We start from the raw sequence: 26578 nt of genomic DNA on the forward strand, positions 1-26578 counted from the left end.
ACCCAAAACCAAAAAAATCAAAAGAGGGGCTGGAGCAGTGGCATAGCAGTAGGGCGTTTGCCTTGCATGCAGAAGGATGGAGGTTCGAACCCCAGCATCCCATATAGTCCCCTGAGCCTGCCAGGAGCAATTTCTGAGCGTAGAGCCAGGAGGAACCCCTGAGCGCTGCTGGGCGTGACCCAAAAACCAAAAAGAAAAGAAAAAAGAATGAAAAGTTCAGGGGCTGGAGCCATAGTATTGTGGGCAAGGTGTTTGCCATGCTGTCAGTCTAGATCTGATCCCTGGCATCTCACATAGTACCGGAGCAATGTCAAGAGTAATTCCTGAGGGGCCCGAGCGATAGCACAGCAGTAGAGTGTTTGCCTAGCATGCAACTGGCCGGAAATGGACCCCGGTTTGATCCCTGGCATCCTAAAGGGTACCCTGAGCCTGCCAGAAGTGATTTCTGAGTGCAGAGCCAGGAGTAACCCCTGAGAACTACCAAAAATGAAGTTCGGATTTTAAGCATAAACATATATTTTAGTATACGTATTTCATTTTTTTTAAGCCAGTCAAATTGAGCAGTGGGGGTGGGGGTTTAGATACCAACTTTTGTGATACTAAGTACAGGTATTTCTTTTTTTTTTTTTTTTTTTTTTTTTTGGTTTTTGGGCCACACCCGGCGATGCTCAGGGGTAACTCCTGGCTGTCTGCTCAGAAATAGCTCCTGGCAGGCACGGGGGACCATATGGGACACCGGGATTCAAACCAACCACCTTTGGTCCTGGATCGGCTGCTTGCAAGGCAAACGCCGCTGTGCTATCTCTCCGGGCCCAAGTACAGGTATTTCTAACACATTTACTTAGTCGGTAAAAATATCTCGATTTACTTCAGGTTGGAGTGATTGATTTTTCCATGTATTTAAAGAATGAAGAAGATATTGGAAATAAAGAAAGGTATGATTTCCATGAATTATTTCACTTATTTATATGTTGTTTTATTCACAAATTTGCTATCATTTTATTTACAAGGTAGTTTTTATTTCCTTTTCTGTAGTTCCTGCATTGCTTTTTCTTTTTTTCTTTTTGGGTCACACCCGGCAGTGCTCAGTTACTCCTGGCTCTACGCTCAGAAATCGCTCCTGGCAGGCTCGGGGGACCATATGGGATGCCGGGATTCGAACCACCATTCTTCTGCATGCAAGGCAAATGCCTGCATCCATGCTATCTCTCCGGCCCCTCCTGCATTGTTTTTACTTCAATTTCCATATCTCCTGAAGTAAAAAATCATGTAGCAGGAGGCTTTTGTAGGAAGTACAAACTCTGGGACTTCTGAGACCCATTTTATTAATTTTTTGCGATCAAGCTTAGTGGAAATTAAGAAAGTTAAAGTAAACGTACAAAGCACCCTCTGGGAAGAGGGGGATGAGAACCATAAACAGATCACTCCTGAGGCCCATTTTAATAGTGTCTTTTATGATTAAAGGATTAAAGCTTATTCCTCACAGGCTTGCATAAGCTGTTTCATTTCAAGATTTAATTGGGTTCAAATATAAAACACCTGGGGAGATGTATAGCCCTGGGATAAATATCTCTGGAAGATAGTTGCTTACCTTGCCTATGCTTGACCTGTTTGATCCTGGCACTGCATATGGGTCCCCAAGTGGTGCCAGGAAGAGTCGCTGAGCCCAGAGCCAGCAGTCACCTCTGAACAATAGTAAATACACCCTCAAAATGCAAATAAAAAATGTAAATATATTGGGCCGGAGAGATAGCATGGATGTAAGGTGTGTGCCTTTCATGCAGAAGGTCATCGGTTCGAATCCCGGCGTCCCATATGGTCCCCTGTGCCTGCCAGGAGCAATTTCTGAGCATGGAGCCAGGAGTAACCCCTGAGCACTGCCGGGTGTGACCCAAAAACAAAAAAAAAAAAAAAAAATGTAAATATATAAATTTTGCTTTTAAGTACTAGCCAGTAGTCTACTTAAAAAAGGTTATAGTTCATGGGGCTGGAGCAGTAGCACAAGCGGTAGGGCGTTTGCCTTGCACATGCTAGCCTAGGACGGACCATGGTTTGATCCCCCGGTGTCCATATGGTCCCCCAAGCCAGGAGTGATTTCTGAGTGAGAACCAAGAGTAATCCCTGAGTGTCACCTAGTGTGGCCCCCCAAAAAAGAAAAAAATAAATAATCTTGAATTTTGGGGCCGGAGAGGTGGTGCTAGAGGTAAGGCCTTCTGCCTTGCAAGTACTAGCTAGGACGGGCCGTAGTTCGATCCTCCAGCGTCCCATATGATCCTCCCAAGCCAGGCGTGATTTCTGAGTGCATAGCTAGGAGTGACCCCTGAGTGTGCCCCCCCCCCAAAAAAAATCTTGAATTTTAAAGGCAAGATAATATTTTACCATTAAAATTAACCTTATCCGGGGCCGGCAAGGTGGCACTAGAGGTAAGGTGTCTGCCTTGCAAGCACTAGCCAAGGAACGGACCGTGATTCGATCCCCTGGAGTCCCATATGGTCCCCCCAAGCCAGGGGTAATTTCTGAGCACTTAGCCAGGAGTAACTCCTGAGCATCAAATGGGTGTGGCCCGAAAAACCAAAAAAAAAAAAAATTAACCTTATCCAAGAAATAGTTTTCCAACTAGCACAAAGGTACTTTTTTCTCTCTAGGAATGTTCAAATTGCTGCCATATTAGACCAGAAGAATTATGTTGAAGAATTAAACAGACAACTGAAGTAAGTATTATAGAAACTAAGATGCCCAATCTGGCAACTCCTCCAAACACTGAACTAGGAGTCATCCGGAGCACTGAGCCAGGAGTATCCTCTAAGTACTGCCACGTATGGCTCAGAAACCAAAACAAAAATAAGAATTTCAGGGGCTGGAGGGATAGCACAGTGGGTAGGGTGTTTACCTTGCACACAGCCGACCCTGCATTAATTCCCGGTATTTCATATGGTCCCTTGAGTCCACCAGGAGTAGTTTCTGAATGCAGAGCCGGGAGTAGCCCCTGAGTACCATGAGGTGTGGCCTCAAAACAGACAAACAAAAAGTAAGAATTTCAGGGCCCTGGGGAGGGGAAAATAAAAAAAGAATTTCAGGGCCCTGAGATATATGTTAGTGGTAGAGTTCATGTCTTCATGTAGGATGAGGCTTTGGATTGGGTCCTGAGTACAGCAAATACAAAACTAGTAATAACTTCAGGGGGCTGGAGTGATAGCACAGTGGTTGGACGTTTGCCTTACATACAGCCAACCTGGGATGGACGGACGAACGAGGTTGGATCACTGGCATCCCATATGGTCTCCTTTCTTAAACCAGTTCAAATCCACTAGGATGGGGAAGGCCAAGTGATCCAGGTGGGCTTTTACATGATCAAAGGACTAGGTTTAAAGGAAAGAGGAAGATGGGGGAACACCTTTGTTTCGAGTTAATAACTGGATGTCATCTTACTCTCAGGTACCTTGCATGACCCAGGGAGCACATTCCCTAGTCACAGAGTTATCTGACTCGTGAAATTTCCCAAAGTTCAGTCAGAGAGGGTCGCTGGTGAATGCCAGATGACATAAGGGGTGCCGGGCAGTACAGTTTTCCCTGCTTTTGAGTTTGTGGAGATTTTTTTCCCCATTTTGTTTTTAAAACTTTATTTTCATTTTATTTTTTAATTGTACATTATTAGAGTTTAATTTTTAATTTTTAATATCTTTATTCTTGAGATTTTGAAGGAATTTTTTTCTTTATTAATTTTAGCAGCACAGTCAGCAGTCTCCACTCACGAGTGGACTCCTTGGAAAAGTCGAACACGAAGCTGATCGAAGAGGTATTGTCCTGGAGCCTTCTAGAACTGTCTTTCTCTCATGGGCTTGTATTCGTGACCCTTTTCATTCTGTGCATGAATGAATGCACTAAGTTAAAACATAAAGATAAGTGTTCATCATCGTAGGGGCTACTTATCAGAGTTAGAGTTGGCGATTAGAAGTTCTAAGGAGGGGGACTGAGAGATAGCATGGAGGTAGGGCACTTGCCTTGCATGCAGAAGGATGGTGGTTGGAATCCCAGCATCCCATATGGTCCCCCGAGCCAGGAGCGATTTCTGAGTGTAGAGCCAGGAGTGACCCCTGAGCACTGCCAGGTGTGACCCAAAAACAAAAAAACAAACAAAAAAGAAGTTCTAAGGAAAAAAAACATATACTTAGGCAAATTCTTTGTTGTCGTTGTTGTTATTTTTTGTTTTTTTTTGGGGGGGCCACACCTGGTGGCACTCGGGTTACTCCTGGCTCTGTACTCAGAAATTGCTCTGGTAGGCTCCAGAGACCATTTCGTATGCTGTGGATCAAACCCAGTTCAGCAGCATGCAAGGCAAACGCCCTACTGCTGTGCCATCACTCCAGTCCCTACTGCATTCATTTTAATTGGCATAATTTATCAACTTTATGTTCTATGGTAGTTCTTTGTTTGTTTGTTTGTTTGTTTGGGGGCCATATCTGGTGGTACTCAGAGATTGTTTCTGGTTCTGCATGAAGAAATCACTCCTGATAGCACAGCGGCAAGGTGTTTGCCTTCCATGCGGCCAACACAGGACCGATCCCAGTTCCAATCCCAGCATTCCATATGGCCCCTGAGCGTGCTGGGGCAATTTCTGAGCGCAGAGCCAGGAGGAACCTCTGAGCATTTCTGGGTGTGACCAAGAAACAAAAACCGAAACAAAACAAAAATCACTCCTGGCAGGTTCAGGGGATCCTATGGGGTGCCAGGAATCGAACTTGAGAGTCTGCTGTGTGCAAGGCAAATGCCCTATGCTCTGTGCTATCACTCCAGCTCCTAGTTAGGCAAATTCTTTTTTTTTTTTTTTGGTTTTCGGGCCACACCCGTTTGACGCTCAGGGGTTACTCCTGGCTATGCGCTCAGAAATCGCCCCTGGCTTGGGGGGACCACATGGGACACCGGGGGATCGAACCGTGGTCCATCCTACGCTAGCGCTTGCAAGGCAGACACCTTACCTCTAGCGCCACCTTCCCTGCCCCTAGTTAGGCAAATTCTTAGGCAGGGTTCTCAGACTGTGTTTCAGACACGTGGGAAATGAGCTCCCCAGAGTAAACCCGTACAAATTCTTCTGTAGACAGTCTCTGATGCTCATGGTAAACAAACTAACAAACAGAAAAACAAAAAAACGGATGCAGCTGGAGCTATAGTACAGTGGGGAGAACACTTGTCTTGCACAAAGCTGACCCAGGTTCTATCTCTGACATCCTACATTGTTCTCTGAGTGCAGAGCTAGGAGTAACCCCTGAGCATCACCAAGTGTGGCCCCAAAAACAAAAGCCAAAAAAAAAAGTTTACAGGATCTAGGAGATAGATAGTGAAATCACTTCCCCGAGTGTGGCCCTAAGTACTGTTGGGGAAAGTTCTAGAAGCTCCGGAGCAGCAGCGGGATGGACCTGAATAACACGCAGTGGCTGGCCCACACACGACCCTTCTGGCCCTCTTAACCAGACTGCTTCCATGGGCACTTTGCTTGCTGGATTCACTGTAGTCAGATCAACGAAACTTTGAATATTCAAAGTTTGTTTCAGCTATCAAAAGGAATAAATGACAGAAATCAGAAGATAGCTACTTAATTGGCATCTTGGTAGAATGGCGAGCATGTTTTTAAAGTGAAAGTTTCTGGGGCCAGAGAGCTAGCACAGCAGAAAGGTGGTTTGAATCCTGGCATCCCATCTGGTCCCCTGAGCCTGCCAGCAGAGATTTCTGAGCCTAGAGCAAGGAGAAACCCCTGAGCGCTGCCGGGTGTGACCCCCCCCCCCAAAACAACAACAACAACAACAACAACAACAAAACAAAAAGAAAGTTTCTGTAATTTTAGGAGACATGTTAATAGTTTTAGGATTTTTATATTCTGTTATGTATTCTTATTATGTCCAGATGGTAAAGGAAGAATAAGCAAATAAGTTTACAGTCTTCCTCCTGCCCCTGCTTCTTAATTCTAGTTAGCAATAGCGAAGAATAACATCATTAAACTCCAGGAAGAAAACCATCAATTACGAAGTGAAAATAAATTGATTATAATGAAAACACAGCAACAACTGGAGGTAAGTCGAGAGGGATTGTAAAGGGACTGTCGTGTGTCAAAAATTCCTACTCTAGGGGCCGGAGAGATAGCATGGAGGTAAGGCGTTTGCCTTTCATGCAGGAGGTCATCGGTTCGAATCCCGGCGCCCCATATGGTCCCCTGTGCCTGCCAGGAGCAATTTCTGAGCCTGGAGCCAGGAATAACCCCTGAGCACTGCCAGGTGTGACCCAAAAACCAAAAAAAAAAAAAAAAAAAAAATTCCTACTCTAGGGGCCGGGCGGTGGCGCTGGAGGTAAGGTGCCTGCCTTGCCTGCGCTAGCCTAGGACGGACCGCGGTTCGATCCCCCGGCGTCCCATATGGTCCCCCAAGAAGCCAGGAGCAACTTCTGAGCGCATAGCCAGGAGTAACCCCTGAGCGGCACCGGGTGTGGCCCAAAAACCAAAAAAAAAAAAAAATTCCTACTCTAGGGCCGGAGAGATAGCACGGAGGTGGGGCATTTGCCTTGCATGCAGAAGGACGGTGGTTCAAATCCCAGCATCGCATAGGGTCCCCCGAGCCTGCCAGGAGCGACCCCTGAGTGACGCCGGGTGTGACCTCCAAAAAAAGAAATTCCCAGTCTGGGGCCCGAGCGAGAGCACAGTGGTGGGGCATTTGCCTTGCATGCAGAAGGACGGTGGTTCAAATCCCAGCATCCCATCTGGTCCCCCGAGCCTGCCAGGGGTGATTTCTGAGCACAGAGCCAGGAGTACCTCTGAGAGTCACCTGGTGAAGACAAAAGTCAAAAAAATAAATCGTGTTTTTTTTTCTAGGTTTCTAAAGTGGATGTAGAAACTGAGCTTCAAACGTACAAGCAGTCTCGGCAGGGCCTCGACGACATGTACAACGAAGCCAGGAGGCAGCTTCGCGATGAGTCGCAGCTGAGACAGGTGGGTGCTCAGTGGAGATGGGGTGGGTCCCGTTCCTTCTCCGGTTGCTGTAAGTAAAACCCTGCTGTCAGCAGTGTAGCTCGTGTGTACGTATGTGCGAGGCCCAGGGCTCAGTTCCAGTCCTTTCAAATAAATAAGCAAGATCTCTTTCTCATCCTTGCTGTGGGAGATCCCTTAACCATCCCAATTTTTTTGAAGTTCCCACCATTTCAGGGGGTCTTTCTCTCCCTCTTTTTCTTCCTTTGTTGTGGTCCAATGATCATGGTTGTACATACTCTTTTGCGGAGCTTGCCAAGGGAGAGACTCTATTTACTGATCTGGAATAGGCCTCGAGATGTCTTCTGGAGGCAGGCCTGGTCTCAGATGGTGAAGCAGCAAGCCGGTCAAGATAATTCAGAAAAGAAAGTCTTTAGAGCTGGAGTGATGGCGCAGTGGGAGGGCGCTTGCCTTACATGAGGCTGACCCAGGATGGACACAGGTTCGGTCCCCGGCATGCCATATGTCCCCCTGAGCCTGCCAGGAGCGATTTCTGCGCTCAGAGCCAGGAGTGACTCTTGAGCACTGCCAGGTGTGGCCCCAAAACAAAACAAAAGGTATTTAAATCGTTATGCTATTTGCAGGGACTCACTGAATCCCTTTAAATGGGCATGTAATTTGTAAGTTGTACTTACTGACTAGAAATTCTTTTTTTGGGGGGGGGGACGGAGTCACACCTGGTGATGCTCAGGGGTTATTCCTGGCTCTGTGCTCAGAAATTGCTCCTGGCAGGCACTGGGGACCAGATGGGATGCCGGGATACGAACCACTGGCATGAGGTTTTGTGTGACTTGAGTGTGTTGAATCGCAGGACATGGAGAGCGAGCTAGCGGTCCAAGTGAGCATGAAGCAGGAGATCGAGCTGGCCATGAAGTTGCTGGAGAAAGACATCCACGAGAAGCAGGATACGTTGATCGGCCTCCGGCAGCAGCTCGAAGAAGTGAAAGCCATCAACATTGAGATGTACCAAAAGCTGCAGGTGAGGGATGGTCTAGAGTTCTCGGCCTTTCTTGTATAGAACTTGGCAGTATTGGCTGTATGAAGGATTGAGGTTTGCCTTTGGGTTTTGGGCCACATCTGGCAGCACGCAGGTGTTACTCCTGGCTCTGCACTCAGAAATCACCCCTGGCAGGCTCAGGGGTCCAAATAGGATGTTGGAGTTTGAATCTGTGTTGGCGTGTGCAAGGCCCCTGTCCTTCCAGCTATGATATCGCTCTGGCACCCCAGGATTTAGTTTTTAAAGAGATGTCCTTACTGTAACTGTGCCTCTGCCTTTTTTTTTTTTTTTTGCTTTGGGCCACATCTGGGGTGTTTAAAGTTTACTCCTGGCTCTGCACTTAGGAATTACTTCTGGTGGTACATCTGGGATGCTGGGGCTCAAACCCAGGTTGGCCACATACAAGGCATGTACCCTTTTCACTGTACTATTATCGTTCAGGTCCCTAACTGTGCCTTAAGAAATGTAGCCATAGGAGAGAGAAAAGAAACAAAAGAAAAGAAAAGGAAAGAAAAAAGAGAAAGACGAAAGAAAGAAAGAAAGAAAGAAAGAAAGAAAGAAAGAAAGAAAGAAAGAAAGAAAGAAAGAAAGAAAGAAAGAAAGAAAGAAAGAAAGAAAGAAAGAAAGAAAGAAAAGAAAGAAAAGAAAGAAGGAAAGTGTGTGTGTGTGTGTGTGTGTGAGAGAGAGAGAGAGAGAGAGAGAGAGAGAGAGAGAGAGAGAGAGAGAGAAAGGGAGGAAGGGAGGAAGAAGGAAATGATATCACAGATCAAATAAAATCATGTATCTAGGGCCCGGAGAGATTGCACAGTGGTGTTTGCCTTGCAAGCAGCCAATCTAGAACCAAAGGTGGTTGGTTCGAATCCCGGTGTCCCATATGGTCCCCCGTGCCTGCCAGGAGCTATTTCTGAGCAGACAGCCAAGAGTGACCCCTGAGCACTGCCGGGGTGCCCAAAAACCAAAAAAAAAAAGAAAACCCCAAAAAAACAAAACAAAAAACAACAAAAAAGAGGCCGGGCGGTGGCGCTAGAGGTAAGGTGCCTGCCTTGCCTGCGCTAGCCTTGGATGGACCGCGGTTCGATCCCCTGGTTTCCCATATGGTCCCCCAAGCCAGGAGCGACTTCTGAGCGCATAGCCAGGAGTAACCCCTGAGCGTCACCGGGTGTGGCCCAAAAAAACCAAAAAAAAAAAAAAAAACAACAAAAAAAATTATGTATCTGAATTTCTTATTTTTTGACAGTGCTGGGGATCAAAGTCATGTCCACGCATGTACATTTAAGCTTTACTGCTATCACATCTCCAGACCCCTGGTTGTTTCTTACTACTGAAAGAATAATAATAGTCAATGACAGCATTATTGCAAATCTTTTTTGTTTTGTTTTGGTTTTTGGTTTTTTGGGGCCACATCCAGTGGTGCTCAGAGATTACTCCTGGCTCTTCACTCAGAAATCACCCCTGGCAGGCTCGGGGGACCGTATGGGATGCTGGGGATTCAACCTGGGTTGGTTATGTGCAAGGCAAATGCCCTACCACTGTGTTATTAGTCCTGGCCCCCTTGCTTTTGTTTTTGTTTTTGGGTCACATCTGGCAATGCTTCAGGATGACTCCTAGCAAGTGTGAGGGATCATATGGAGTGCCAGACATTGAACCAGGATTGGTTGCCTGCCCGGTGAATGCCCTCCTCGTTGTACTATTGCTCCAGCCCCGTTTTATGAACTTCTTTATATAGCATAGTTTTTTGCTCCTTTGATTTTGGTTTTTGGGTCACACCTGGCAGTGCTCAGGGTTCTTCCTGGCTCTATGCTCAGAAATTGCTCCTGGCAGGCTCAGGGGACCATATGGGATCCCGGGATTCGAACCACATATCTCTATTCTATCTCTCCGGCCCCAGTATAACATAGTTTTAAGAAACAATTTTGGGTGCTGAAGTGATAGCACAGTGGGTAGGGTGTTTGCTTTGCATGTGGTTGACCGGGGTTTGATCCTTGGCATCCTGTCTGCTCTCTTGAGCACCGAAAAAATGACCCCTGAGTGCAGAGTCAGGAGTAACCCTGAGCATCACTGTTGTAGCCTAAAAACAAAACAAATTAAAAAAAAGGAAACAATTTTTTTTGTGGGGAAAAGAAATAATTTTGATTTAAACTGCTTTACTATATTCAGTGACTTTTTTTGTTTTGTTTTGTTTTGTTTTTTGTTTTTTTGGGCCACACCCGGCGGTGCTCAGGAGTTACTCCTGGCTGTCTGCTCAGAAATAGCTCCTGGCAGGCATGGGGGACCATATGGGACACCGGGATTCGAACCAACCACCTTTGGTCCTGGATCGGCTGCTTGCAAGACAAACGCTGCTGTGCTATCTCTCCGGGCCCAGTGACTTTTTTTTTTTTAAATTGCTGTTAAGCATTGCTGTTGAGCAGACATATTGCCAAAAGTGTTTTATAACGAAAAAAATAGCATATTTTATGGTTTTTTTCTTTTAATATGGAACGCTTCACGAATTTGCATGTCATCCTTGTGCAGGGCCCATGCCAATCTTCTCTGTATCGTTCCAATTTTAGTATATGTGCTGCCGAAGCGAGCACTGTTTTTTTTTTTTAATTGCAAACTTGAGTATTTTTTCCCTTCATCATGGTGCTGCTGCTTTATGTTGTTTATGAGTCTTTTTTGGGGGGGTTTGGGTCACACCCAGCAGTGCTCAGGGGTTCCTCCTGGCTCTATGCTCAGAAATCGCTCCTGGCAGGCTTGGGGGACCATATGAGATGCTGGGATTTGAACCACCATCCTTCTGCATGCAAGGCAAATGCACTAGCTCCATCCTATCTCTCCAGCCCCTGTTTATGAATATTTTAAGCTCAGACCAGGATAACTGTGTTCCTTTCAAAGTAATTATCACATAGGAAAGAAACAGAAGTCTTGAGGTTTATGAATGAAAACCACTAGAGGCTTTTCTGCTTTCCAAGTAGAGTTCTGAAGATGGTCTGAAGGAGAAAAACGAAATGATCGCCCGGCTCGAAGACAAGACCAGTCAGATCACAGCCTCCATGAGGCAGCTGGAGCAGAGGTACCTACGCCTTGGCCGTCCCCCTTCTTCCTTTGCTACTTTCCACCCCCCAACCCACTGCCCTCCTTTTCTTTATTCAGCCACAAAGCCATGAGGGGAATTAGATTAGGACAAGGATTTTTTTCTTTGTTCGGCAGAATGTATTTTTGTTTTGGTTTGCTTTGCTTGTTGCATGGAAGCAAGTTGCTTTTGCGTTAGGTGAATTCATGTAAACATGCCATTTTGTAGTGTTTCTTTAAAGGCCTACTATTAGCAATTTCATATGTTTCGATCTGTTACAGAAAACAAATACACAAACAAAAGTCTTGAAAATATGAATTACTGTTGTGGTGGAATGATTGCGGTTGATTTCCATGCACACTAACCGTCATATTCTTTGTCATTCTCCATCCAAAATCGAGTTTCTGAGTCAGCAGTTTAGCTGTTTTCTCGAATTAGGACCCTGCGCCCAACCCAGGAAAGAAATTTGTCGAAACAATTGTTTTATATTGGCATTTTTCACTTTATTGTTGGAAAATGTAATGTATTTCCATTGCCCTGTCATGTTGGTGTCAACATATGTCTTACCATTGCTTTCTTATGAAAAACATAACTATTAATGCTTTCTCGACATGAATATTCTTTTATTGACATCCTCTTTCTTCTTTTTTCTTTCTTTCCTTTTTTTTTTTTTTTTTTTTGGTTTTCTTTATCCCCATTTTTACATTTTGAACATCTACTTTTTACCTTGTTCTGTCTTTAATTTCTGTCCATTCCATTATGAAGTGACAGCGATCTGTTAACCCAGACCAGGACAATTGCCATGTCGTTGGTGAAGTGCGCCAGCAGTGACACGCAGGACCAGTACAAGCTGGTCAAAGACATCTCTTTCTGAAAGACAGACCAACCAACTCGTCTTTAGACAGACTAGGAGAAACTCGCAGTTTTAGAATACGTTAAATAGAGAATTTACGCCATTCCATACTCTACAAGGGCGTTAGGAACCCCGGACACTTCTTAATCAGCTGCCGTGATAGAATTCACTGCCATAAAGCAGAGAGTGCACATGATTCTCAGAAACATTCCTGATTTGAGTATTGACCCTTTTGGGGTCCAGATTTTCAGTGTAGTTTTATCTTTTTAGCTACTTTTTGATGGGAAATATTAAAACTTATTTAAAAATCAGTTCTCTTTGGTTGGCAATTTGTTGGCACAGGTTCCCCCACCCCCAGGGTCCCTATACTCTCTGCCTCGTGGCTCCTTAACTGAGTTTTTTTTTTTTTTTTTTCAAATACTTTCTGACTTGGATTGGCCACTTTGTCTTTTCTTGGATACTTCCCCTTTCCAGGTCCCTGTTGCCTCTGCTGTGATAGCACAACTTCCAGGCCTACCTCAGTCTGATAGCTCGTGGTAAAGCTTAGAGACGCTTGGCTCACGTCCCTTGCTTAACAGTCTTAGGTTTTTTTTTCTTTTTTCTTTTAACAGTCTTAGTTTTTAAAATCTATGTTTTTAGTTTCAATTTAGAGATTATGTTTCCTTGGAAGTGGCATTTACACTTCTGGCTTGTTTGAGCATTGCCTCACTTTTTTTGTTGTTGTTGTTTTGGGGCCATGTCTGCGCTCAAGAGTTACTCCTGCCTCTGCATTCAGAAATTACTCCTGGCAGGCTCAGGGAACCATATGGGATGCTGGGGTTCGAACCCAGGTCAACTGCATGCAAGGCAAACGCCCTACTCACTGTACTATCGCTCCAGCCCCCAGCCTCATTGATTTTAAGAATTGAGAAGAGACCCATCTTTTTTTTTTTTTTTTTTAATTAGTTGAGTAGAAATTTCTTATACTTTCCTACAAGGAATTCATGTCTCTTGAATACCTGGGGGATATTTTCTTACCAAATCATTGAAGTTTAGTCTCAGACCTAAATGCTAAGAGGAGGAGGCAGAGAGTGGAGCCCAGCACAGGGAGAAGCAGTGACTTAGAAATTGAAGCCAAGACTGAAAATCTCATTTTAGCTAATATTTAAAATTCATCCAAAAGGATTCTAGAAAATGTTGTCAACTAGCACTAAATTCTACCAAGTCTTCAAAAATACATCCGTGCACTCATATATCTAACTATCTATATATATAGACACACACACACACACACAAATACAGCTCTGGCATAGGTGTAGAGACCCCTGGAGGACTTGGCTATTATTTGAAGTCATTCAGGTCTTTAACCTTGGCCTTGGAGCACACTTGATTCCTGGCATAGACATTTTAGTACAGGCGACAGCCGTGTGGCTTCTCCACCTAAGACAGACATCTGCATTCTCCTCCTGGTTTTTGTCCAATGGCAGGAACGCATCAATCAGGCTTAAATGTTGACTAATTATGCTCTACATAAATGGTAAAGGCTGTATTGCTTTGCATTGTTCATTATGACTAAGAAATAAAAGAAACTTGAAGATAGTACTTTTGGGCATATTATGTTATATTGGAAAAAATATATCTCACAAAACAATTTCTAGACATTATGTGGCTCTTTCATGTTTGAGTTTGTGAGTTCCCCCACCCCAAACTTTGTTTTCATTTAGAAATGTTTCTATTTCCCCATTTTTCTTTTATTTGTCTTCTTCACCCTTTTACACCCTAGTTCTAGCCTCAGTTTTACCCAAAGTTGATTTGAATTACACCAGATTGCAGCAAGCAGAGAAGGCGCAAATGGCAGCTGAAGAAGAGGACCAGAGATCTCTCCGAGAAAGCCGGAGTAAATCCAGCAATTTGTGGGAGCAGGTCGCCCGCAAGGAGAAGCAGCGGTGAGTGTTTTATTATTCTGGGAAGCAAACACTTTGCTGACGCTTCTTCCCCTCTTTTCTCCTATTTGGTGGTGGATTGCGGATGGAGCCACAGTTTCTCGGGGACTCTCAATCAGTAGCATCCCCAAATGGCCCCACTACCTGTGGGCCAAGCAACACAGCATGGTACCCCTATTTTGAAAACTGTACAATACACATTTGTTCAATTTGAACAAATTCTGATTTGTTCAGTGGTGTTGGCCTGATGGTTGAGTTTTGTTTGTTTGTTTTTGGTTGTATTTCTTTTTTGGTTTTTGGGTCACATCTGGTGATGCTCAGGGGTTACTCCTGAGCATTTCTGTGCTCAGAAATTGCTCCTGGCTTGGGAGACCATATGGGACACTGGGGATCGAACAGAGGTCAGTCCTGGATCAGCTGCTATCTATCCGGCCCTGTCTGTTTGTTTTTAGGCCACACCCGGTGGTGCTCAGGGTTTACTCCAGGCTCTGTGCTCAGAAATCACTCCTAGTTGGCTCAGGGGACCATATGGGATGCCAGGGATCGAACCTGTGTCCGTCCCAGGTCAGCCATGTGCAAGGTAAATGCCCTTCGACTGTGCTATCACTCAGGCCCTCACCCAAGACATTTTTAAGGGAGTTGTTTGCTTAAAGGCTTGTCCTCCAACCTTTGACTTAGAGTCTGTGTTTGCTCTGACTATTTAGATACCTTTCTTTCAAAATGTCGGATCATTTTTCTGATCCATTTTGCCACTCTGTTTTTTTTTTTTTTTTTTTTTTTTGGTTTTTGGGTCACACTCAGCAGTGCTCAGGGGTCACTCCTGGCTTCATGCTCAGAAATCGCTCCTGGCAGGCTCTGGGGACCACATGGGATGCCGGGATTCGAACCATCAATCTTCTGCATGCAAGACAAACGCTTTACCTCCATGCTATCTCTCTGGTCTCACTCTGTTTCTTAATTGGTGCATTTAGTCTATTGAGAGAGATTATTGTCATGGGATTTTGTGTCAGCTTTTTGTTTAGTTTGGTTTTGGGTTTTGGGGCCACACCCAGCCGTGCTCAGGGGTTCCTCCTGGCTCTGTGCTCAGAAATCGCTCCTGGCAGACTCAGGGAACCCTAAGAAATGCTAGGGATTGAACCCGGGTGTGTTCTGAGTTGGCCCGTGCCAGGCAAACGCCCTACTGCTATGCTATCGCTCTGGCCCTGTGATTGTGACTTTCGTAAAAGATATAAACACTCAAACACATGATTCTGAGAAAATCTTCTTCCTTCCTGTATTGCTGTCAGAGTCCTTGAGTCCTTTCAAATGTGCCATGCAGTCTTTTTGTTCCAGTAGCATTTTCTGCTTCCTACCATTGTTGGAGACAGGTCTCAGCAAGGCTGTTCTGCTACCAGATATGGAATAATGTGCCTTTGTAGCAGAGGAGTTTATCGTATCAAAGAACATTTCTTTTAGTTTATCTGTTGATCTGGATGTCACCAGCTAGGACCAGGGATCAAACTCTTAAATTGTTCGTGTGCAAGACAAGCTCCATCTCCACTGTACTGTCTACCTGCTCCAGCCCTCACCCATTTTTACATGGCTCTCAAATTTGCTGTGCCATGTTGTTGATTATATGATAACATGCTGTAAATTACATATTTCGATTTCATTTTTTACCAGAAGTATATTGCAACTTATTCCCTTCATTTTTATACATCCCAATCCACTATCCTAATGGTAAATCAGTCTATATATATATATTATATACATATATAATATATATATATATTTTGGATTTTGGCTCACATCCAGTGTGCTCAGAAATTGCTCCTGGCAGGTTTGGGGGACCATATAGGATGCTGGGAATCGAACTACCGCCCTTCCTGGATTGACTGTGTGCAAGGCAAACACCCTACTGCTGTGTGTTTGCTCTGACCCACTATTTTTTTTTTTTTTACTTTGTTGCTGTTATTGTTAGGTATTTGGGCCACACACAGCAATGCTCAGGAGTTACTCCTGGCATGCTGGTCAGCCCCATGCAATGCAAGTGCCCCGCTCACTTTGCTCTGGTCCCAAAGTAGCAGCTTTTAACAATCCATAGATTCTATTTTGAGGGGCCGGAGTGATGACACAAGTGGTAAGGCTTCTGCCTTGCCCACGCTAGCCTCAAATGGATAGTGGTTCGAGTCCCGGTGTTCCACATGGTCCCCCAAGCCAGGAGCGATTTCTGAGCACATAGCCAGGAGTAACCCCTGAGTGTCACAAGGTGTGGCCCAAAAACAAAACCAAAAAATATTTTATTTTGAGTCATCTCTTCTCATCATCTTGAATTATATAGCATATAGTTTACTTCATTGTAAACTAATGCTGCTTTCAGAGAGAACAAAAAGCGATCCTAATGGGAATGGGATTCCATTGCATTCTCTCTGCACAAGAAGCTTAAGAAATCAAATGTATTCTTTGGGATCAGGAAACACCATGCTGCTGAGTTTACCGAAAATACTTAGGAGAGGGATCAGAGCAATAGCACAGCAGTAGGGCATTTGACTTGCATGCATTCAACTCAGAACTGACTTGGGTTCTATCCCTGGCATCCAATGTGATCCTCTGAGCCTGCCAGGAGCAATTTCTAAGCAGAGCCAGGAATAACCCCTGAGTGCTGCTGGGTATGGCCCAAATACCAAAACAAACAAAAAACTTGTGAGAGAAATACTTGGAGCAATGTATTATAAAGTTGAAAGTAGTTTAGTTCTTACTAAATATTGTGTGCTGTGTGTGTGTGTGTGTGTGTGTGTGTGTGTGAGAGAGAGAGAGAGAGAGAGAGAGAGAGAGAGAGAGAGAGAGAGAGAGAGAGAGAGAGAGAGAGAGAGAGAGAGAGAGAGAGAGAGAGAGAGAGGAGAGAGAACCTTGAGGCTTTTCTGAGGGACACTGGCAAGGGAGGGCTCTGAACTGGAAAAATATGCCTGAAACTGTCACTAAGAACATTAAAGATCATGGTGCCTAAGTAACAATTACTACAACAAAAAAATACAGAGAACAATTGACCAGAGCATTTGTTTTGCTGGGTGGAGCATTTGCCTTGCATGTGGCTGACTCATGTCATATGCCAATGGTCCCCTGAGCCCATCAACAGTAATTCTTGACTGCAGAGCCAGGAGTGACCCCTGAGTGTGACTAGATGTGGCCCCCAAAAATGGATAAAGAAAAGCAAGTCCTCGTAACTGCCATTTGAGAATCAGCTGGTCGTCACGTTGCCATTCCAGGGCGCAGTTGGAAACAGACCTGAAGATCGAGAAGGAATGGAGACAGACTTTGCAAGAGGATCTTCAGAAGGAGAAAGATTCCTTGTCCCACGTGAGGAGCGAGACCCAGCAAATCCTTCACCTGAAGAAAGTAAGTGGTGCCAAAGCTTTAAACTTTAAGTTTAGGGGGCTGGAGAGATAGCATGGAGGTAAAGCATTTGCCTTGCATGCATAAGGTCAGTGGTTCAAATTCCGGCATCCCATATGGTCCCCCGAGCCTGCCAGGAGTGACTTCTGAGTGTAGAGCCAGGAGGAACTCCTGAGCCGGGTGTGACCCAAGGCCCCCCCCCCCCCAATAAAACAAAACAAAAAAACAAAAAACTTTAAATTTAGGGGCTGGTGCGATAGCACAGTGGTAGGGCATTTGTCTTGCATGCTGCCGACCCAGGACGGACCCAGGTTCGATCCCTGGCATCTCATATGGTCCCCCGAGCCTGCCAGGAATGACTTCTGAGCACAGAGCGAGGAATAACCCAAGTGCCACTGGGTATGGTGACCCAAAAATCAAAAAATAAATGAATAAACTTTAAGTTTGGGTACGAGGGAGCTAGCTGGAGTGGTAGGAAAAATAGGGCTGGTGTGTAGGAGGCATATGAGGTGCTGGTGGGCTCATAGGACATGCTGGGCAAGTACCTTAGTCCTGGTACTTTCTCTCCAGTCCCAGACCCCAAGTCTGGTCCCTGGCACAGCCTGGTTGGTTCCCTGGTAGCACTGGATAGCCCTGGAGGCTCCAGAGTACTTCTGGGTCTGAGTTATGCACTGCCTGTCTGAATAAACTGTGTGGCCTTTTCCCCTCTGTGCCCAGCATCTGAAGGGGCCCGGAGCACCCTCATCTCTATTCAGTTTGGCTTTTGAGGATCCAGGGAGATAGTACAGTGGTTAGGGCATATGCTTTGCTTGTGTCTGCCTTGAGTTTGATCCCCGGAAACCCATATGCTCACCTGAGCCTGCCAGGAATGATTCCAGAGCACAGGGCCAGGAATAAGGCCTGAGTATCGCCCAGTGTGGCCCTAAACCCAAAACTGCCCCCATTTAAAAAAAAAAGGCAAAATGAAATTTTAAAAGTAAAAAGGGGCTGAGGCAATAGTATATAGGTTTCAAGTGTTTGTTTTGCATGCAACCGAGCCCAGTTCAATCTCTGGCCCAGCATGTGGTCCCTTCAGCATCCGTGACCCCTGAGCACTAACAGATGTGACCCAAATACAACAAAATAAAAGCAAAAATGAAAACAAAAATATCAGTAAGTCAATTAATTAAATGGAAAATAATTATTTAAAAAAGTTACGAAAACAGGGCTGGAGAGAGAATATGGAGGTAAGGCATTTTGCCTTGTATGCAGAAGAACGATGGTTTAAATTCCGGCATCCCATGTGGTCCCCCGAGCCTGCCGGGAGCGATTTCTGAGCGTAGAGCCAGGAGGAACCACTGAGTGCTGCCGTGTGTGACCCAAAAGCCAAAAAAAAATAAATAAATAAAATAAACAAAAATATAAGAGTCACGAAAACACTCTGTTCATCTAGTTCTGTTTATTAAATCTTGAAGGATATATGTTCCTAAAAAAATGGTATGTTACACATGAAATTTCTTTTGTTTTAATCATCGTTATTTTAACAGTTGTTATTATTTATTTGTTTTGTTTTGGGCCATACCTGTAGGTGCTCAGGGGCTCTCCACTTAGCTCAAGGGACCATATGGGATGCTGGGGATGGAACCAAGGTCAGCCACCGGCAAAGCAACTGCCTTACTGCTATGTGCTCTCCCTCCCTGGAAAAATTTTTTTTGAGCGGGTTGGGGTCATACCCAGTGGCACTCAGGGGTTCCTCCTAGCTCTGTGCTCAGAAATCGCTCCTGGCAGGCTTGGGGGACCATATAGGATGATAGGGATCGATGCCAGTTGGTCCTGGGTTGGCTGCATGCAAAGCGAACGCCATATGCTGTGCTATCGCTCTGGACCCTGGAAATTTTTTTTTTTTTGTGGTTTTTGGGTCACACCCAGCAGTGCTCAGGGGTTATTTCTGGCTCCAGGCTCAGAAATTGCTCCTGGCAGGCACGGGGGACCATATGGGGTGCCGGGATTCGAACCGATGACCTCCTGCATGAAAGGCAAATGCCTTACCTCCATGCTATCTCTCCGGCCCTGGAAATTTATTTTTGAAGTTTATTTTCTCCTCCAGCGTACTTACAGAGTTTCTTTTAAATTAATTTTTTTTTGTGTGTGTGGTTTTAGGGTCACACCCGGCAGTGCTCAAGGGTTACTCCTGGCTCGATGCTCAGAAATTGCTCCTGGCAGGCTCGGGGGACCATATGGGATGCTGGGATTCGAACCAATGACTTTCTGCATGAAAGGCAAACGTCTTACCTCCATGCTATCTCTCCGGTCCCTAAATTGAATTTTCTCTCCTTTATTGTTTTGAAGGATTTCCATAATCTCCAGGATGAAAATGAGCAATTGAAAAAAATATATCACGAGCAGGAGCAAGCTCTTCAAGAACTCGGCAACAAACTTAGCGAGTAATTTCTCTTCTTTCCTTCAGCTAAGTTGACATTGGCATTTAATTTTACTTGTTTGGTTTGGGGGGCCCACACCATATATTTGGGGGTTTCTCAGTAGTATTTGTTTTTTTTTTTTTTTTTTTGGTTTTTGGGTCACACCCGGCGGTGCTCAGGCTCTGGCTGTCTGCTCAGAAATAGCTCCTGGCAGGCACGGGGAACCATATGGGACACTGGGATTCGAACCAACCACCTTTGGTCCTGGATCAGCTGCTTGCAAGGCAAACACCGCTGTGCTATCTCTCCGGGCCCTCTCAGTAGTATTTAAGGGATTCCAATCCTTTGAGGTACCTCTCTGGTCTGTCACTGATTTCTTTAAATTGCATTTTATTCTTTTTTTTTGTTTTGTTTTGCCTTTATTTTTTGTTTTTCTTTGTTTTTTGGACCACACCCATTTGATGCTCAGGAGTTACTTCTGGCTAAGCACTCAGAAATTGCCCCTGGCTTGGGGGACCATATGGGACGCCGGGGGATCGAACCGAGGTCCTTCCTTGGCTAACGCTTGCAAGGCAGACACCTTACCTCTAATGCCACCTCGCCGGCCCCATTTTGTCTTTTTGGGTCATACCTGGTGGTGGTGGTGGTGGTGGTGCTCAGGGGTTACTCCTGGCTCTCTGCTCAGAAATCACTCCTGGTGGGATCGGGGACCAAATGAAATGCCAGGAATCAAACCTGCGTCCTTTCCAGGTCGGCTGCTTGCAAGGCAAACACCCTACAGCTGTGCTATTGCTTGGGTCCCCTCCTTTTATTCTTTTATGATATATATAAATGTGCTTTTTTCAGTCAATTTTAACAATGTATTCTATTTTGGTATTATTAATATTATTAATATTTAAATATTAATATTTGGTTAAACATTCTATTTTGGTAATCATTCCCAAATTATTTGTTTTGAGGTCATAAACACAATTAGCAGTCAACATGGACTTGGTGACTGAGAGATCAAAATGGAAGAAAGCACAGAATTCAGAATAATGAAACTGCATTTGCTTGCTTTGGGGCCACAAGTCTCTGTGTGTGTGTGTGTGTGTGTGTCTTTGGGGCCACAAGTCTGTGTGTGTGTGTGTGTGTGTGTGTGTGTGTGTGTGTGTGTGTGTGTGTGTGAACACAGCAACTGGACCCACGACTGTCCCCACAGGCTCATTTCCTCGCTGCCTCGCTTGGGTTCTCGTCTGGGTTGTGACCAGCCGTGCAGCCCCAAAGGAATCAGCCTTCCTGCTCTGAGCAGTTTCAGGGAGACGGGCAGAGCTCCTCAGCCCTCTAGCCCTCGCTCTAGTCTAGGGGGCCCCAGTCCGTTTGGTTGGGCGTTTTTCAGCCACACCTAGTGGGGCTCAGAGGCTGCTCTTGGCTCAGTGCTCGGGATCACTCTTGACAGTGCTCAGGGGATTCTATGTGATGCCGGGGAGGGAATCAAAGTCAGCCACATGCGAGTCCCTTCATCCCTGGACTGTCATGGCCTGGTCCCGAGCATTTCTGCTTGTGCCTTAGTATTCTCTAAGCAGTTTCCCCCCGTAGTTCTTTCTTTTTTAGGGGGCCTCCTATGCAGTGCCTGGATGGCTTGGGAACCCTCCCAGTGATTTTTGGTTCAATGCATTGCTCAGGCCCTATAGAGCCAGTGCTTTGGGGGCCACCCCAGCGGTATTTGGGGACCTCTGCGGCCATAACTGGGGTGCTCAGTGAGCCTCCAGGGCTGTAGCCATTGATACTTAGGGGTCGTTGTGCTGAGAACCAACCCTGGGCCAGGCGCATGCTGGTAGCCACTTGGACCATTTCCTGGCCCGGCACCTGACAGCTCTGAGGAGAATTACTTTGTGTTATTTCTCTGTGCTTATAGGTCTTGGATAGTGGCTGGAGTCAATGAGTTTCTCTCATTCAGTCGGAAGTCTTTTTTTTCCTTTGGATTTTGGGCCACACCCGGCAGTTATCAGGGGTTACTCCTGACTCTGCATTCAAGGATGCTTCTGGCAGATTTAGCAGATGCTGTAGGATGTTGGAGATTGAACCAGGTCAGCTCCATGCAAGGCAGACGACCTACTGCTGTCCTACTGCTGTGGCCCCGGAAGTCTTTCTTAGTTTGTTTGTTTGTTTGTTGTTTGGTCTTTTGTACCACACTTGGCTCTGAACAAGGATTACTCCTGGTTCTCAGGCCAAAAATCGCTCCTGGGTTCTGCAGAAGGATGGTGGTTTGAATCCCGGCATTCCATATGGCCCCCTGAGCCTGCCAGGAGCGATTTCTGAGCATAGAGCCAGGAGGAACCCCTGAGCACACCTGGGTGTGACCCAAAAACAAACCTCCTCCAAAAAAAATCACTCCTGGCAGGCTCTGGGGACCATAAGGGATACTGGGAACCGAACTGAACCCAGGTTGGCTGCATGCAAGGCAAGTACCCTACTGCTGTGTTCTCTCCGGACCCCTACAAGTCCTTTAATAGTAATGATCTTTTTTCCTCCTTTCCTTCCCTTTGTTATTGTGTCTTCACACACACACACACACACACACACACACACACACACACACACACACACACACACACACACACACACACACACACAGCTTTAGTCCTCTCCAGGGCTCTGAATCTCCATTGTGATACTTGCACGCCCCATTCTATTTTTTAGTTTTTGGGTCACACCCGGCAGCACTCAGGGGTTACTCTATGCTCAGAAATCGCCCCTGGCAGGCACGGGAGACCATATGGGATGCCGGGATTCGAATCACCTTTCTTCTGCATGAAAGGCAAACGCCTTACCTCCATGCTATCTCTCCGGTCCCATTTTTTTCTTTTCTTTTTTTCTTTTTTCTTTTCTTTTCTTTTCTTTTCTTTTCTTTTCTTTTTTCTTTTCTTTTCTTTTCTTTTCTCTTTCTTTCTTTCTTTCTTTCTTTCTTTCTTTCTTTCTTTCTTTCTTTCTTTCTTTCTTTCTTTCTTTCTTTCTTTCTTTCTTTCTTTCTTTCTTTCTTTCTTTCTTTCTTTCTTTCTTTCTTTCTTTCTTTCTTTCTTTCTCTCTCTCTCTCTCTTTCATTTATTTATTCTTTTTTGTTGCTGTTCTTATTTGGGGCCATTAATGGCAATGCTCAGAGGTTACTCCTGGCTCTGCGCTCAGGAATCACTCCTGATAATGATGGCTTCGTGTGTCAGCTTTATGCTTCACGCAAGTGCCATATCTGCTGTTCAGCCACTTTGGCATACCAGTCTTGTGTCTGCTGGAGCATACAGCGCATGTGATAGTTTGCCTTGGAGTTAAAAGGCCTGGGTTTGGGGCTGGAGAGATAGCATGGAGGTAAGGCGTTTGCCTTTCATGCAGAAGGTCATCGGTTCGAATCCCAGCATCCCATATGGTCCCCTGTGCCTGCCAGGAGCAATTTCTGAGCATGGAGCCAGGAATAACCCCTGAGCACTGCCGGGCGTAACTCAAAAAACACACACACACACACAAAAAAAGGCCTGGGTTTAAGTCCCGACTTCCATAGTTACTAACCCTCTTCAGTTTTCTTTTGATAGGTTTGATTGATAGTTGTTGTCTTTAATTAATCAACTAGTTATTTAGGGTGTTGGGGCCATACTAGGCCATACTCAGCTGAGAACAATTCGTGGTGGTGCCTTATGTGGTACTGGGAATGAAAACAGGATTTTTATTTTATTTTAGTTTGGTTTTGGGTTCACACTAAGCTGTACTCAGGGATTACTCCAGGCTCTGTGCTCAGAAATTGCTTCTGGCAGACTTGAGGGACCATAGGGAATGCTGGGGATCAAACCCGGATCAGCCGTGTGCAAGGCAAGCACCCTCCCTGTGATGCTGTGTATCGCTCTAGCCCCAAAAGAATTTTTACAATCTTGCAGTAGTTGGGACCGGAGTGGCCTCTGAGCGCCACCAGCTCGGCCCCTCTCCTCCCCAAATGCATATAGCAGTGTAATTTTTCATCTGAGGCCAAAACAACGATACTTTTCTACTGAATTCCTAAACATTACACTATACTATATTAAGATATGTGTGTTAAAATTTGGACTTATTTGTCATCTCTGTAGGTCAAAACTTAAAATCGAGGATATTAAAGAAGCCAACGAAGCCCTGCAGGTGAGTGCAGAGAGATGGACAGCACTGAGCTCAGAGAGTCGCCAGTCGCTGCTCAGACAGGGTTTCCTCGAGTGGGTCAAACCCTGGGAGAGATGAATGTGGCCAGGAGTATGTACCCAGCTTACATATGTCTGCATGTGTGAATTCCTCTAAAACAGGAGATACGGTCTCTGGGGGCCCCTCAGAGCTGGTGGCTTCTAATTCCAGCATTCCTATCTCTGGTCTTCCTTCTTCGGAGGGCGGAGTGGGCATCCATAACCACAAGTTCTCAGGGCTTATTCCTGGTGGTGCTGGAAGAACCAAGTCAGCCCCTGGCAAGCCCAACCCACTATATATATAAGTACTATTATTTTGGCTCACCGGGAGGGAGGCTTGTCATATTTTCCACGAGGGCTGGAAGTTGAGTCGTGACGTGCTGGAACTCGGCAGGGAAAGCAGCCATGAATTTGCAGGACAGTAGCTTGGGCCTTCTGCTCTCTGCTGCTTGGAAACAGTTGTTTCCATGGAAAATGGCCTGAGCTCTCTAGAACTCTGGAAGTGCTGACCTAGAAGGGCCTTCCACTGAGTGAGGCAGAATGAGAAGTTCCAAAGAAGTCTGGTCTTGCACTGTCAGCAAGGTTTCTTTTTCTTTCTTTCTTTCTTTCTTTCTTTCTTTCTTTCTTTCTTTCTTTCTTTCTTTCTTTCTTTCTTTCTTTCTTTCTTTCTTTCTTTCTTTCTTTCTTTCTTTCTTTCTTTCTTTCTTCTTTCTTTCTTTCTTTCTTTCTTTCTTTCTTTCTTTCTTTCTTTCTCTCTCTCTCTCTCTCTCTCTCTTTCTTTCTTTCTTTCTTTCTCTCTCTCTCTTTCTCTCTCTCTCTTTCTTTCTCTTTCTTTCTTTCTCTCTCTCCTTCCTTCCTTCCTTCCTTCCTTCCTTCCTTCCTTCCTTCCTTCCTTCCTTCCTTCCTCCCTCCCTCCCTCCCTCCCTCCCTCCCTCCCTCCCTCCCTCCCTCCCCTCCCTCCTTCCTTCCTTCCTTCCTTCCTTCCTTCCTTCCTTCCTTCCTTCCTCCCTCCCTCCCTCCCTCCCTCCCTCCCTCCCTCCCCTCCCTCCCTCCCTCCCTCCTTCCTTCCTTCCTTCCTTCCTTCCTTCCTTCCTTCCTTCCTTCCTTCCTTCCTTCCTTCCTTCCTTCCTTCCTTCCTTCCCTCCCTCTCTCTCTTTTTTTTTTTGGTTTTTGGGCCACACACAGCGGTGTTCAGGGGTTACTTCTGGCCATCTGCTCAGAAATTGCCCCTGGCAGGCATGGGGGACCATATGGGACACTGGGATTCGAACCAACCATTTTAGGTCCTGGATCAGCTGCTTGCAAGGCAAACACCGCTGTGCTATCTCTCCAGCCTCTCTCTCTCTCTCTCTCTCTCTCTCTCTCTCTCTCTCTCTCTCTCTCTCTCTCTCTCTCTCTCTCTCTCTCTTTGTGGTTTTTGGGTCATACCCGGCAGTGCTCAGGGGTTATTTCTGGCTCCAGGCTCAGAAATTGCTCCTGGCAGGCACAGGGGACCATATGGGGCGCCGGGATTGGAACCGATGACCTCCTGCATGGAAGGCAAACGCCTTACCTCCATGCTATCTCTCCGGCCCCCTCTCTCTCTCTCTCTCTCTCTCTTTTTTGGTTTTTAGGCCACACCCGGTGATGCTCACGGTTTACTCCTGGCTGGAGGGACCATATAGGATGCCGGAGATCGAACCTAGGTCCATCCTGGGTCAGCTGCATGCAAGGAAAACTCCCTACCGCTGCGCTAAATCTCTGACTTCTATTTTTGAGTCTTTATTTTTATTTTTTGTGTGTGTGGCTTTTGGGTCACACCTGGCAGTGCTCAGGGGTTATTCCTGGCTCCATGCTCAGAAATTGCTCCTGGCAGGCACGGTGGACCATATGGGACACCGGGATTCGAACTGATGACCTTCTGCATGAAAGGCAAATGCCTTATCTCCATGCTATCTCTCCGGTCCCTATTTTTGAGTCTTTTGAAGCAAGAGCAGGGTCTTGGTTGTATACGGCTGACCCAGGTTCCATCCTGAAACTACTAGGAGTTATCCCTGAGCAGAGCCAGGAGGAAACCGAGAGTTAGTAATAGCTGTTTCAGTTATATTTATTCTACAATTTTTTCTTTACGACCCACATAATTTTTAAGAAAACTCAACTGAGGGGCCGGGCGGTGGCGCAAGAGGTAAGGTGCCTGACTTGCCTGCGCTAGCTTGGACGGACTGCGGTTCGATCCCCCGGTGTTCCATATGGTCCCCCAAGCCAGGAGCGACTTCTGAGCGCATAGCCAGGAGTAACCCCTGAGCGTTACCGGGTGTGGCCCAAAAAACAAAAAAAAAAAAAAGAAAACTCAACTGAACCTACATATATTTCCTTGAAAATCTTGGGGTGTTTTTGTTGTTGTCATTTTATTTTTATTTATTTTTAGTGCAGCAAAACTTTCTATTTAATGAAATTTATTTAGACATGAGGGGAGAAATAGAGAAAAATATGTTCAAGAGAGAACATGGATGGGCTTTTCCATAGGAAGCAAAGATACGTGTTCAAGGGAAAACCAGAAGACTGTTTTTCATTCATCCTCTTCCATGCCTGTGAACTGTTTAGCTGAAGAATGTGTGCTCACATGTAATCTTGCGGTCCAGTTTGAACATTAACTTCTCCTCTTCCTGCCAGGGACTGGTTTGGTTGAAGGATAAAGAAGCCACACATTGTAAGCTTTGTGAAAAAGAATTTTCGCTTTCCAAGAGAAAGGTAAGGGAGAGGCAGAATCCATGGATCCTGGTACCAAAATAGCTTCTCGTTCAATTCATAAGCGTTTTT

At 45.6% G+C, this 26578-nt stretch overlaps 1 protein-coding gene and 1 non-coding gene across 3 annotated transcripts in view; one reads left to right on the forward strand and one right to left on the reverse strand.

Annotated features, from left to right (window-relative positions):
- Positions 1-26578, forward strand: part of RUFY2 (RUN and FYVE domain containing 2) — a 34834-nt gene that overhangs the window by 7368 nt on the left and 888 nt on the right. The window contains exons 5-16 of one of the 2 annotated variants that reach the window (XM_049790496.1): positions 874-935; positions 2646-2711; positions 3727-3796; positions 5964-6065; positions 6857-6973; positions 7821-7988; positions 10964-11061; positions 13720-13839; positions 17082-17211; positions 19537-19631; positions 23696-23744; positions 26432-26509. In XM_049790496.1, coding sequence (XP_049646453.1) covers positions 874-935; positions 2646-2711; positions 3727-3796; positions 5964-6065; positions 6857-6973; positions 7821-7988; positions 10964-11061; positions 13720-13839; positions 17082-17211; positions 19537-19631; positions 23696-23744; positions 26432-26509 — 1155 coding nt within the window. Of the gene's footprint in view, positions 1-873; positions 936-2645; positions 2712-3726; positions 3797-5963; positions 6066-6856; positions 6974-7820; positions 7989-10963; positions 11062-11826; positions 12965-13719; positions 13840-17081; positions 17212-19536; positions 19632-23695; positions 23745-26431; positions 26510-26578 lie in introns of those variants that run through there. The other variant, XM_049790495.1, reaches the window with a different exon arrangement.
- On the reverse strand, positions 10476-10582 carry LOC125995349 (U6 spliceosomal RNA). Its single transcript, XR_007490889.1, has one exon. It is a non-coding gene; the product is annotated as a U6 spliceosomal RNA (small nuclear RNA).

This window comes from Suncus etruscus, chromosome 17 (assembly GCF_024139225.1).
Source record: "Suncus etruscus isolate mSunEtr1 chromosome 17, mSunEtr1.pri.cur, whole genome shotgun sequence".
NCBI lineage: Eukaryota > Metazoa > Chordata > Mammalia > Eulipotyphla > Soricidae > Suncus > Suncus etruscus.